The 14,592-nt window shown below is 31.9% G+C and overlaps 2 protein-coding genes and 1 long non-coding RNA gene across 3 annotated transcripts; 1 reads left to right on the top strand and 2 right to left on the bottom strand.

The window, feature by feature from the left end:
- On the bottom strand, nucleotides 1,786-3,447 carry LOC109358770 (uncharacterized protein At5g39865-like). Its single transcript, XM_019603205.1, has one exon. The coding sequence runs from the start codon at nucleotides 3,055-3,057 to the stop codon at nucleotides 1,795-1,797; it is 1,263 nt and encodes a 420-aa protein (XP_019458750.1). The 5' UTR covers nucleotides 3,058-3,447; the 3' UTR covers nucleotides 1,786-1,794.
- LOC109358923 lies at nucleotides 7,471-10,719 on the bottom strand. The gene is made up of 2 exons (XR_002109015.1): nucleotides 10,688-10,719; nucleotides 7,471-7,665 (listed from the first exon to the last, which is right to left on the bottom strand). It is a non-coding gene; the product is annotated as an uncharacterized LOC109358923 (long non-coding RNA).
- Nucleotides 13,732-14,402, top strand: LOC109358922. Its single transcript, XM_019603418.1, has 2 exons — nucleotides 13,732-14,126; nucleotides 14,228-14,402. The coding sequence occupies exons 1-2, from the start codon at nucleotides 13,936-13,938 to the stop codon at nucleotides 14,385-14,387; spliced, it is 351 nt and encodes a 116-aa protein (XP_019458963.1). The 5' UTR covers nucleotides 13,732-13,935; the 3' UTR covers nucleotides 14,388-14,402.

Genomic DNA, 14,592 nt, shown 5'->3' with positions numbered 1-14,592 from the left:
CATGCCCATGTCCACCCTAATTTTGTGGGCTTTGTGTGGGTGTGGGCAAAGCGGCCTAATTGTCAATACTACCGTCACTTCATGTACCATAAGTTGTGATTGGTTCAAAAAATACAAAATAATTAAATTTTTAACTTAAATATATTTTTTGAAGCAATCATAACTCATGACAAAATGTGGGCAAAAGATGTACTCTATTGATATGTTATGACAAGAAGAAGATTGACATGCTTATGACAGTATAGTTGGTTTGAAAAAAACAGATGAGAAAATAAAAAAAATAAAAAATGGAAATTATGTTATCATTTAAATTATATTTTGTACTTAGGAGTTACTTTAGTATGAAGTTAAATAAATTATTTGCTTTGCAGTCTCAAGCCCATTAAACTTTATTCCCTCAATTCTAACCAATCATACAACTATAAACTGGTTAGGTTTGAGTTCATAGGTTAGCTTATTAATAGGACAAAAATATTAAGTTATTATATATATATATATATATATTATTTAAGTATTTATTTGTGGATAACACATGTCTTGCCGTCAACAAAGTAAAAAGATACATGTTTATATTTGAAAAACATGTGAAACATATTACATATCTAGTATGTTCATGTTAAAAAATTAAAATTAAATGACTAGAAGAAATGTGTTTTTATATTCTCAGGAACTTTAATTCGGAAATGTGAGAAGATTGTAAAAAATGTCAAGACATATGATAATGTAAACTTGCCAAGAAATCATAATGTTAGATAAAATTTGTGAAGAAATGTTAGATTGAATTTTGGAATCCAACAAAATGTTAGTATGGTGGTGTAAGCTCTCCCTATATACTATTAATGGTTTGATTTTTGGAGGATAACTAAAAAATAAGGATTGTTCATAGGAGTGATACTTATTAATAGAATACTTACACTGAAAGAGATTAGTTCCTTAAGTAAAAGATAATTGAGAAAGTATCAGTACCAAAAAAAGAAGATTAAATTTGGGAAGAAAGTGAGAATATTAGATTCCCAGCTTTGAGACAGAAATGTTAGATTAAGGGCCAAAATATAAAAAATGATGCAAGATAGAGGAGGAAAAAGCTATCTTTACCAGCTATGCATATTACTGTCCAACAATTTAAAAGAAAAAAGTGTTTTTGTTTTTGCTAAAGGGGATCAAGCTACTAACACCTAGCTACACTTCTGATGAAGGAGATATCAACAATATCATATTGCAGTGGTAGCAAAAAAGAGTATAAGGCACACACAATATGCACAAAGAGGGAAAACCTACCTTACTATTGTAGTATGAAGATCATATTGCAACTTCTGTTTAAGAGTTAATATGATATAAAATTGTAGTTGTTCAACTTCTCTTATCGTTTGTATTGTTTCACTATTTCTACCAGTGACATGTTAGTATATTAGTAATATCACCATCCTCAAAAAATGTACATGATACTTCAAAACTTGAAAGTGAAAATTAAGCGCATACATATACATAAACTTGTCAGTTTTTATTTTCAGATGCTCAGACAGGTGATGAACCATGACAAAGCAAAATTCCAACTAAAAGATAGCCTAAAACAAAGAACAAAGATATGCATTCATAGTAGTTGTCAAAATTTACAATGACAAATTCAACCTCAATTAAAATAAATAAATAATTGAAAAAAGAAGTTAAGGATCACTAATTTTCTCTCACCAACACCAGCAAACATCGAACAAAGATATGTTGTCCCGCATCTTCTCATCGGTGTGATTCAGCGTATGAGACAGGATCCGAGACAAAACATCTATAGTTCTGCAATCATGAACAGCAACATGTGCATCTTATCAAACCATTCTCATTACAATCAGGACACCTTCTCAATTCTCCATCTTCCTCCTTAAACACCTTCTTGCTACCACTGCAATTTGTGCATGGAACAAACCTAGCATCACCACAGTTATCACAAACAAACCCAGGATCCTGAATGGGAAAACCATTCAATAGCTTTGCCAACTCTCCAGACTCATTCAGTTGCTTCATTTTCTCAGCATTTCCCACACACTTTCCTCTTATAAACACTTGTGGCAATGTCACTGCTTTGATTCCACCAAGTGCATTTTGCAACTCTTTTCTATAAGATGAATCCATTGAAATGTCTCTTTCATCAACTGCAACTCTGAAACCCCTCAGCATCAACCTCACTGAGCAGCAATCTTCATAGGTTTTCCTTATCCCTCTCAAACTTGTGCAGTAAAACACTACCTTGTCTTCAGTACCAGGCAAAAGGCACAAACTTTTTGCATGTGAAGAACAAGAAGGTGAAGAATAACTAAATGGACTTGAACCCATTGACCTCACATCTTTGCATAAGTTGGTGTTGTTGTTGGTGTTGGAACCTAGGTTCCTTGATGACAATGCTCTCCTATAACTCCAAGCCACACTTGGATCCAATTTTGCAAGTAAAGCTTCTTCAGACAAATGCTGCCAAAGTGGCTTCTTTGTTAACAATGAGGAAGAAGAGTTTTCATCTTCAATGACTGTTTTTGATGCTTTCAGTGATTCAAAGGAATCAAGAAGTGTTTTCCTTGCAGACCCATCAAAGGTTCTTGTTGTTGTTGTTGTTGTGTACCTGCACGAACTTGGGTTTTTGTTTGAGACACTCTCAAAAATGGAATTTGAATCTTCTTCACCATCCAAGCCATCCATGAGTTCCCAAGTGTTGATGACAGAATCTGGGGACAATGATTGTTGTTCTGGTTCTGCTGTTTGATTTTGTTTTGCTATGTTGGAAGAGGTTTTGGTAAAGTTGGGTTCTTTTTGGTCAATGAGGAGAAGGGAACCATAGGTGGTGGAGGTAAGAGAAACAAGGTGGTGGGTATCACCCTTTTTTGTAGGAAGGTGATGAACAAGAGGCATTGGGAGTGAAAAAGCTCTAGGAACTTTTGGTGAAGAATTGGTGAAGTGTGTAGCTGAAGAAGAAAATGAAGAAGTAGAGGAACAAGCAAGTGAAACACAAGGAGAAGGTTCCTCTTGGTTTTTTTTGGCTACTATGGTTGTGGTTCTTGAGGCTGAGCAACCCATGATTGGAACCAATTCAGAGAATAAACTGAAGAAATGGGTGTTATGTAAAAAAGCTCTCTTTTTTGTTTGTTTTTTCCCTTTCTCTCTACACTTTCCAAGTTTATTGCCTAAACTAAAATGACTTAATTGGAGGACCTTTTGTGAAATAATGGTTACCCTTTAAGGAGGGTTGTAACTTGTAAAGGTATTATGATGTGAAAGCCTTTGGAGCCTTTGATGGAAAGGAAGAAGGAATTGTGTGTTGATGGTAGAAGGGAGCTTTCAATTGGGTTGGAGATGGAATTTGATGAACATCAATGCTGTGTGAAATTGGGAACAGGTTAGGACCATTTTAAAATTTATTGGAATTGATAAGGGACCATCTTTTGAAGAGAAATTTCTTGGAATTGATAAGGGACCATCTTTTGAAGAGAAATAAAGAGGTAAAATAATGGGGTAAGCATTGGAAGATTCCTGTGTACTAAATTTTTAGGGTAAACATCTTCTTATCAACATGTTTGAGTACCAGTTTAAGCCTACTTTGTAAGTATTGTGACCTATTTTAAAGTGTAAAAACAAAATAAATTTGACTTTCCTGAATGGAAGAGACAAAGTGGTTAATTGGATCTTCCATATTTCCAACCCCTTTTACCTTAATAGTAAACAATATAATGTCTTTTGCTAAATTATACATTTTTGTATTGTATTGTACTACTACTATGTTCAACTTTGGTTTATTTTTTTATCCCCCAAACTTGTCTTTTAAGGCAAAGAATACTGCTGCTATCATGCATTTAAATTTCAATCCCTTGTAATGTTGACAGAAAAAAATATTTAATTTAATTTGAGTCATTATTTGGAAATTATTTTGCCTTATTATTAAGAAGCAGCTACCAACAAAGCCTAACACAGATGATTGAATTTGTTTAAGCATGATTATAATGTTTAAACAAATAACACTTCAAATGAAAAATGTGCACACCAAAATAACTGCAGCTACCAATGTCTCTATGCCTTTGAATAAAAGCTCCATTATTAAAACTATCCTCAACTCCCATGTGAAGTGTTGCATTTTCATTTAATGCTGAAAAAGAAGCATTGCAAGTGATTTTTTTAATATAAAAATAGTGGTCAGTTACTTAGTGCAGAAGCTGTTTATCTTATTCACTAGCATCAACTTCAATTGGAGGGTGAGTTTCTGAGTTTCTACTAGTTTAACCTCTCTGTTAAACACAAAGAGAAGGGAATATTAATTAATATATAAAGCTGATAGTGCAGGCAGCTAGTAACTTCACCTTTTAACAAAGCATCCAAAAGTTAGGTCCCATCTCTGAAACTATACATGATTCCACTTCTCATTTATTGATTTAACATATAAATAAAGAGAGAAAAAATTTATACACACGGGGCGTAAGAGTTTTTTACATTGTTATTGCATCATCTATCATTCATGTTTAATCATCATTGACTCTTCAAAAAAAAATAGTACAAATAAATGGTGGATGTTATAATAACTATGTATCAATCTTTACACTGACAATATATATAGATGTTACACTCATAAAATAAATATTAAAAGTGAAGTTTGATTATGAAGCCATGAGGATCTTAAATTTCTTGTTCTATCCTGAATGGTGATTAGGGAATCCATCTTTTATAAGAGAAAGGGAAATGTAACAATCAGGCTGATTTTCACATTTCATCAATAGTAATCTATTTGTTTTCATTGTCTAGTTCTGCAATAATGCAGTTGATAAGAGTATCATTCATATTTCATCTAGATAAGACAATATTAGGTTAACTCAAAATAGATTATGATGTGGACATTATATCAAAACTAATTATCTTAGTCCTTCTAGTTACAGTTACCATCATATTAATTGTAGATGATGTTATTTCTTATGTGGTTTTTAAGTCAAATTAGTATTATAATTTTCAAAAAGTAACATCTTTCAACATCCAATAGCTGGGGAAATCACATGCACATAATGATATCAAACCTAATGACACTACAACACTACAAAGCTTTGCAAAAAGAGATAAAGCATATCATAAAATAAAACAAACATTAGAATGTGGCATGTTAATAAAATGGTCTAATCAAATTGAAGATTTTGAAAGTAGTTGGCATCATTTCTAACCTTACAAAACAGAATAAATAGACATTTCATAAATATGGACCACAAGTTGCCAACCCAAGTCTATTGACACCTTGACCACATGCCACAACTACATTGTTCCTATGCTGCTCAATTAGCTGTCTCAACATCTACTTTGTTTCTTTACTCATTACCCTTTTCAAATTTCAACAACACTAAAGGAAAATGTTTCACCCTTTATAAACGTTTTCATCCTTTTGTTAAATGTTATGTGAGTAAATTATACTAACTATCTCTTAAGATATTGTAAAATTACACAAATTATCATTTTTTTATATTTTTTAATTTATATACATATATTATACCGAATACCCTTGTAAGAAGGTAAACGTAATATTTTAAATATAATGGGTAAATTAAGCTAAACATTAGGGGTATCAGTATAATTTACACTTTTTAATTCTAATGAATTACAAAAGCCACATAAAAAATTCAAGAGTACTTATATTAGATGAATCATTTGCATTGATTTTTCAAAATGGTCTTTTATATTATATGTCATTTAATGCTTCTTTGTACAATTTCACTGCATAAATAACAGAACCTTCCTTCCAAAAAATAGAACATTAATCTTCAACTTAACTACCAAACCTGTAAAGCTAAAATAGAGCATGGCTACTTTACAGTCTGTCAACATAAATCTAAGGTACATGAGCTATCTTGAGTAATTCCTCATGAACATTCCTTAGGTATCTTATAATTTGTCCTTTTTCATTAATTGTAAACCTGCAACACATCTAAATCCATGATACTGATTCACATAAACAGATATTGCATAGTTCTTGAATAGAATTCTGACCAATCTGATAGAGCTATTAACTTCATAGATACTATTGTTGTTTAATGAGCCAACTTGGTAGAACTATTAACTACTACAGACCTTCAATGTTCTGTTTGGGAATTTGACAACCTCCAGAAAATCAAGAGCAGTATAGTTTTAGTATCTCTCCACTTTGCTATCACATTGTTATCGGGACATAGGAAGAGTGAAAAGTCACAAATAAAATGCAACAATTTCATAAGCATTTTCTACCTATAACTACTCACTCATCTCCTCATCTCCAAGATTATCTCTCAATTGAGATTGTTGTAGAGTTAACTTTTAAATATTACATAAAGATAACCAAACATTTTATACTCTATATCAAGAGAAAAGTATATTTTATGTTAGAGTTAGTGATTGTTTTAAAAAATTGGCCTGTGCTTTATTGCTTAGTACTTCTTTCGGTGTGGGACTTATCACAGAGAAGAGAAATAAATAGATGTAATAGTCTAAATATGAGTAAGGAGTAATTTGTGCAGTTCACCTAGCTCTGTCAACAGTATATTTTGGTAGAAAGATGGGATGATCAAACTTGAAAGTTTGTCTTCAGCTTATACAGCCATGGATCCAAACCTCTTCTGTTTATCTCTTGGAAAAACTGAAGAAACAAAAGGCACATTAATTTCAGTAAACAATTTATACAGATAAACTATGAACAGTTGTTAATATGAAGCACAAACATATATATTGGTATAAAATAGAACAATTATATTCACAATTTGTTTTATGTATTGTGTCATGGCCCTTTTTGTTCAATTTATTTCATGATGCACCACATAAACTGTGTGTTGCATCATCTTATAAATGTATGTGTGTTTATTTCATTATGCAACACAAAATAGGAATCATCATCATCATCATACTATCATAGCAGTGCCAAAACCTGAGGTTCAGATCATTGAAACACAATTCTCTCAGTTTTATAGAGAGCTGTAAATTGGTTGTCGGTTGTTGCTACCAATTTGTGGTTCTTTTGCGAATTGGTTCCTTATAAAGAACAAACCAGATTGTCACATAATCTAAAGAAAGAATAAAGAAAATAAAAGATGTGAATTCACCTACATGAATGAATTACAAAAATTACAAGAATTTATTTTTATGTTGAGGTGTTTTTTCTATAGCTGTAAAGGTAAAGCAAAAGTTAATTAAAACCTACTAGAAGTAGCACTACAAATAACATAAGTTAACTAGTACAATGTATCCTTACTAGAGAACCGCATGATTTCAGATTTATATCGATTATCCCATGTACCTTGCTAATGCTTTACCGAATAAACTCTTGAATTTCATCTTTGCTCTACGATGTTTCCAGATTTATATAACCCGATATGTCAGCACATCAAGATAGATGAATTTAGTCCCACATCAAGAGAAATTAGAAAATATAAAGGGTTTATATACGCGAAACGGGAGAGGAATGGTCACGACCTTACTTGAACAGGATCTGTTCTATAGGCTCGTACCATTGTGTCCTTGAGTTCTAAGGAGACAAGAACCTAAGCCTGGTTGATGAATCATGACCGTGTGATCAGAGCGTGATTAATGGCTCTGATGGCTTCTCTTCTGAGAGTGTCATCTGTTGCAATGGAGGATCGTTCTCAGACAGTTTTAAAACTGGCTGGGATGGTTACACGGTTGTCTGACAGGCTCCATCTTTTTCTTCATATTTCCATTTTGTTATGACTTTTTTTTTTGTGCAAAGGAGAAGTGTGAGTAACACAAAAAGTGCATATTTAAATAATAGAATGTGAGTATATAAAGAGTGTGGTTGTGAGTATATAAAGAGTGTGGTTAAATTACCTTTGCATACAACACAAGCAGTGAATGAATTGAACATGCAATATAAGAACTGTTGAAGCACAGTGTTTTACTTAACCTTCGATGAAAGCACAGAGACGTTTTAGTTCCTGAGGTAGATGATGACTCCTCAATGTTTTGGGCTTCCCATGGACTAACCCAAAATAAACACCTTTTCCAAACTTGTCTTAAATGTAATTTTAAATTGTGTTTTTTTTAACCCAAAAAAATTGTTTTTTTTTTCTGTCATTGTCCTACAATAACTTTAAAGAAAGAAAAAAAAAAGTAATTTCCACATTGAAAAATCGTATACTTCAAATATATTAAATTGTATAGTTAACATATTAAATAGAGTATAAAATCTTCCTACCAGTAAAAGTATGACACATATTATTTTATTCTGTTTTAGTAATATTTTTGTACAAAATAATTAATTATGACAAATGTCGTGATTTTATTAGTTGTAGGAGATAACTTATCACCATATATTAAAAGATACATCATTCTCTATTAAAAATGTAATTTATTGAAAATTTTAAAAGGCTGAAAAAATCATATGCTTATTTAATGCTATGTTTGGTTGAAGGAACAAAATGGGAAAGGAAAATAAAAGAACCGAAAGAATGCAAAATAATGGAAAATGATATGATTTTTAGTTGATTGATTCTGGGGATGAAGGAAAATGAGTGGAATGAAAGAGATTGAATATCTCAAATGACATATATATGCTCATTATATACGATATAAAAATATTTTTTATTTTTTATTTGATGTATTAAATATATTGTCCTAGTCAGTGACGTATCTAGGATCCCGGAGCATGGTGTGTAACAACGTTGAAAAATTTAAAAAAATATTATTATATATAAAAACATTAATATCAAAATTACAAAATTTAAATGTAGTTAATCAAATAAATTACACACTACTTATTTAATGTTATGTTTGGTTGAAGGAACAAAATGGGGAAGGAAAAAAAAAGAAGTGAAAGTTGAAAGAATGCAAAATAATACAAAATGATATGATTTTTAGTTGATTGATTTTGGGAATGAAAAATTAGTGGAATGAAAGAGATTGAATATCTCAAATGACATATATATGCTCATTATATATGATATAAAAATATTTTTTATTTTTTTATTTGATGTATTAAATATATTGTCCTAGTCAGTGACGTATCTAGGATCCCGGAGTAGAGTGCGTAACAATGTTAAAAAATTTAAAAAATATATTATTATATATAAAAACATTAATATCAAAATTACAAAATTTAAATATAAATTAATGTGAAAGTTGTTGAACAATCGCTCAATATGAGTAACTAGACTGACTTTCACTCATGCATCTCTCATTTAATTACGTAACCTAATTCATAATCTTTATAGCTAAAAAATCTCTTTCTATAATTATTGTGGCAACAACTAAAATCATTGCAAACAAAATAGAATATAATAGAAACAAAGTAGAATAAAAATAATAAAATTACAAAGATTAAAAGAGAGAATAGAAACAATGCAGCAAACAAAGAATAAAGGGAATGAAACAACTTAGAAGATAATGAATAAAAACATTAAAATGAAAACAATGTTAAACATATATCGAAAACAACGAAACAGAAGTAATAAATCAAACAAAAAATCAAATAGTTTTATTCGAAGGCAATGAATAGAAACAATGAAATGGAAACAACGTTAAGACAATGAAAAATGAAACGCATAATAGTAACAATGAAATGGAAAATAGTAAAGCCCTATATAAAAAATCAACCAACTAAGAACTGAAACAATGTTTGAGGACAATAGAACAACGTTTGAAAGCAATGATTGATCTATGTGGAATAGAAACTATTAGATTAATTCTAATTAATGGTTCACGTTCTTGGAAGTTACTAGTTTAAATGAAAGTACTTAATGTGATGATAGTTGGCAATTGATGGATCAAACTAGTGGAGGAGTTGTTAACTCTCTCATCTCTCACTTCATGGGTAGTTTCCGTGAAAGTGGAGGAGTTACTTTCTCCAATAACTTCTCATAAACCCTTCTATAAATATAGACACTCATGCATTGGAAAAACATTCAATTACATGTCATCATTTACTATCTCATGAATAGAAACACAAAGTGAGAATTAGAGGAGCATTAGTGGCTAAGTAAAGAAAGTGCAATGCCATATAGAGAAGGAAGGAAACTGACTTCCTAATCATCAAACAAGGTATTTTCTACTATATTCTTTTATCACATGTGAATGTCATAATGTTAAGGTCTTAAATTAAAGGGTTCTTATGAACCATTAAAAGCTCATAAAAGTTTTAAAAGTCTAATAGAAACTCCTATATTTATGTGTTATTCAAAGTTCCAACTTCTAATTTGTGTAGATCTTTCTTTTTCTAGATAGTTTTCCTTTCCTACATAGGTTATATATATATATATATTATGTATATTTTTCTTTCCATCATCATCATATTATTATAGTACTGGAGAAACATGAATTTAGTCCCACATCCTGAATAACAAGAAATGTTTATATACTCGAAATTGGAGACAAATAGTCACAACCTTACTTGAACAAGATTTGTTCTATAGGCTCGTACCAATTTAATAAATCATGACTTTGTAATCAAAGCGTAAGTTGATGTTGTCTTGCGGGGGATGCGTTGATCTTGTAGCATAGCGTCATAGGTATATATCCGTTGTCATATCTAATAATGATTTTTTTACATTTCATATGGTTAGAATAGTTTTTTTCATAGCCTTATTCCAAAGGAGTCTATAATAAAACCTGAGTAGTTATTTTGAAGTATCTTTGTAAAAACATCATTCATTGATCTCTATTTTCAATATAGCTACACAAATATTTGTCTTTTACTTTACACTTAAAGTTTTTATTTAATTTTTATATTTTCAAAATCAAATGTAAGAGTGATACACATTTTTTGCAGTTTGAGAATGATAGTATGATAGGCGTATATGTCTTCTACAAAGTGCACAAAGTTTTACGTTTTATTTTCAAAATAACAATTAAAAATAAATTCATTGAAACAATTGTGATAGACATATCTATTTTCTTCATTGTACAACCTTTTTACATTTTTATTTTCAAAATAATATTAAAAAAAAAATTCATAACAACTATCATATATAAAACATTGATATACTATTAGCCCAAACATCACAACACAAGGCAAACATCCCAACATCGCAGCCAAATGACCAAGCCAAGTTGACCGAGAAAATTGCATCACCCACGGACCAACACGCACAACCTGACTGAGGAAGCCAAACAAATCTGATCGAAAATCCTGCATCAACCATGCACCAGAGACACACCAACCTGACCGAGGATCCTACATCAGCCATGCACCAGAGACGCAACAACCTGGCCGAGAAACTTGCCTCATCCATGCACCAAAGTTGCATCAGCTTGACCGAGCAAGGCACACCAAGCACGAACCCTCTCACCACTACACCACCACACCAAGGCACAACAGACGTGCATCAAGACGCACCAAATAATGTGCACCAAGGCGCATCAGTCATTCAAGTTGGTGCACCAGATTGCCAACTTGGCTCATACACCACTATTACTTGAGCTACAAGTTACCTTAACCGTTTTCATCCATTTCTATATTTAGAAAGTTAGTTAAATATGTTATTAGTTAGTTAGCTTCTATAGACTACTTATATGGCTTGTTTTTGTACTCACAAACATATTGGAAATTACTCTATGATTTTTGGCCAACTTGGTAGAACTATTAGCTTCTACAGACCTTAAATGTTCTATTTGGGAAATTGACAACCTCCAGAAAATCAAGAGCAGTATAGTTTCTCACACTCTTTGGCAAAATCATTTAATTTGCTACAGTTGTGGATACACAGTGCTCAAACTTCAAAGGGAAATATTATTATAACAAATCAAGAGCAGTGTAGCTTCTCATAATCTTTGGCAAGTCATTTAATTGGCAAATCAGACATTAAGAAAAAGTAATCAGAATGCATCATAAGTATTAAGTAGGGTATAGTTTAAATGTAACTAAAACTATCTTTGAGGAACTATTGGTCTATTGCCATAAGTGAGCTAATTTTACAAGCCCTGTAAGGACACCAAAATGATGCAGGCCTAGTTCTCCCAGGCATTAAACCTGATGATTGATATTCCACAAATTGCGTTCATCTGTTTGCTGTGACAATGTGGGTACTGAGTAAAGATTACAGCAGAAATGATACAATGATGACATTACTAATCAAACTTACCATTAGTTGTGCAATTGTTGCATTTATAAATTTCAGTATGGGACATTGGTATACTCTATTCTATAAGCCATGTTTTATATTGGCATATGCTTTATTGCTTAGTAAGTACTTCTTCAGTATGGGACTTATCACAGAGAAGAGAAATAAATAGATCTAATACTCTTCATCTTGCCAGAACTATTAACACTATCTTAAACAACCACTGGTTAAACAAAGTAATCATAACCACTAATCAATAAAAGTAATATAAAATTGTTACGTTGGTTGACTTCAAAAGATCCAATTCACTAGAGTGATCCTTATACTTGTACATTAGAGACATCAAGTTATAAAATAGGCATCATCATCATCCTATCATAGTAGTGCAGAAATTCAGATTATTGGAAGACAATTCTCTCAGTTTGGTACAGAACCACAAATTGGTTGTTAAATTGGTTCTTTTCTGAATTGGTTCGCTATAAAAAATGAACCAAATTGTCACATAAGTTAAGAAAGAATAAAGATAATAAGAGTAATTAGTGATGTGAACTCACCTACATGAATGAATAACAATAAACAAGAAAGAATTTTATCATGAGGTGTTCCTCATATGATGAAGCAAAAGTTGATTAAAACCTAATAGAAGTAGCACTACAAATGACATAAGTTAACTCGTACTATGTATCTTTACTAGAGAACGGCATGATTTCATATTTATATCGATTATCCCATGCACATTGCTAATGCTTTACCGAATAAACTCTCCATTTTCATCTTTGCTCTACGATGTTTCCAGATTTATATAACCCGATATGTCAACAAAGTGCTGCAAAGATAGATGAATTTAGTCCCACATCAAGAGAAATTACAAAATAAAAAAGGTTTATATACGCAAAACGGGAGATGAATGGTCACGACCTTACTTGAACAGGATCTGTTCTATAGGCTCGTACCATTGTGTCCTTGAGTTCTAAGGAGACAAGAACCTAAACCTGGTTGATGAATCATGACCGTGTGATCAGAGCGTGATTAATGGCTCTGATGGCTTCTCTTCTGAGAGTGTCATCTGTGGCAATGGAGGATCGTTCTCAGACAGTGTTAAAACTGGCTGGGATGGTTACACGGTTGTCTGACAGGCTCCATCTTTTTATCTTTTTGCAAAGAAGCACGAAAAAATGGTGAAAATGTAGAAGTGCAACGTTTCCCTTACCCTTGGAACAAAGTACAGAGGGGTGTTACTTAAACTTAAGGTAGAGGACTAGCCACGTTGCAAGGGTAAATGTAGAATTCTGTTCTGGGCTTTCCATTGACCAGCCCAAAACATTAGCAAATCTTCTACATATTAAAAACATTATATTTACAATTTTCTTATTACTACACTTGTGTTAGATAAATATAAATTACAAGTTCAAATATTAAGAATGCAAAATGTACATTTGATAAAAAGAGATTTGTCCTCCACAATAACCAACTAGTTGATTATGACATGTGGAAAAAGTAGTAACATTTGCAAGAAACATAGCTAATGAAAGGTATTACATATTGATCCCTATTCCAAATGCATGTAATGCGCATCTCCAACTCTTTTCCTCTTCCAACTTCTCTAACTTCACTTTATCATTGTTCACTATTAATAGTAACACATGCATGCATTCATACCCAATCAACAACATCATTCCTTTCATTATTTGTAGACAAATCATCATTTGTTATTACAAAATTTAACAACAACAACATACAAATACTTAATACTTGAGCAACTATTTAATTAAGGAACAACATAAGTTACAGAACATACTAGCAGTTCTTGTGAGCATACCATATATTTCTACATTGTAAGTGAAAGAAAGGTACTTTGTTTGGTTTAAGGAGTGGTAGTTGTATTGAAACAATGGCTAACAACAAGAACAAGGAGAAAGAGAGTGAGTTTTTCATGGATCAGAACAATGATGATGACCAAGATATTGAAGCTATCAAGTATGAGAGTGAGAGTGGTAGTGATAATGATAATGATAATGATGAGGGAAATCGTAGAACACACCCCCAATCTTTCTCTTCTCAGATATGGCCTCAAAGTTACAAGTACAATCCTTAACCATTTTGGTGCTATTTCTGTTAATGTTATAACCTGAAATCATTCACTATCCTTCTCTGATATTGTTTCTTTTTTTCTTATATGACAGAGAGGCTACTGATTCTTATACAATTGCTGCAGCTCCAAATTTTGAATCGGCAATGGAGGATCGTTCTCAGACAGTGTTAAAACTGGCTGGGATGGTTACACGGTTGTCTGACAGGCTCCATCTTTTTATCTTTTTGCAAAGAAGCACGAAAAAATGGTGAAAATGTAGAAGTGCAACGTTTCCCTTACCCTTGGAACAAAGTACAGAGGGGTGTTACTTAAACTTAAGGTAGAGGACTAGCCACGTTGCAAGGGTAAATGTAGAATTCTGTTCTGGGCTTTCCATTGACCAGCCCAAAACATTAGCAAATCTTCTACATATTAAAAACATTATATTTACAATTTTCTTATTACTACACTTGTGTT

The sequence above is a fragment of the Lupinus angustifolius genome, chromosome LG10 (genome assembly GCF_001865875.1).
Source record: "Lupinus angustifolius cultivar Tanjil chromosome LG10, LupAngTanjil_v1.0, whole genome shotgun sequence".
Lineage (NCBI taxonomy): Eukaryota > Viridiplantae > Streptophyta > Magnoliopsida > Fabales > Fabaceae > Lupinus > Lupinus angustifolius.
The sequence above is the reverse complement of the archived record's forward strand: the minus strand, read 5'-3'. Positions and strand labels throughout refer to the sequence as shown.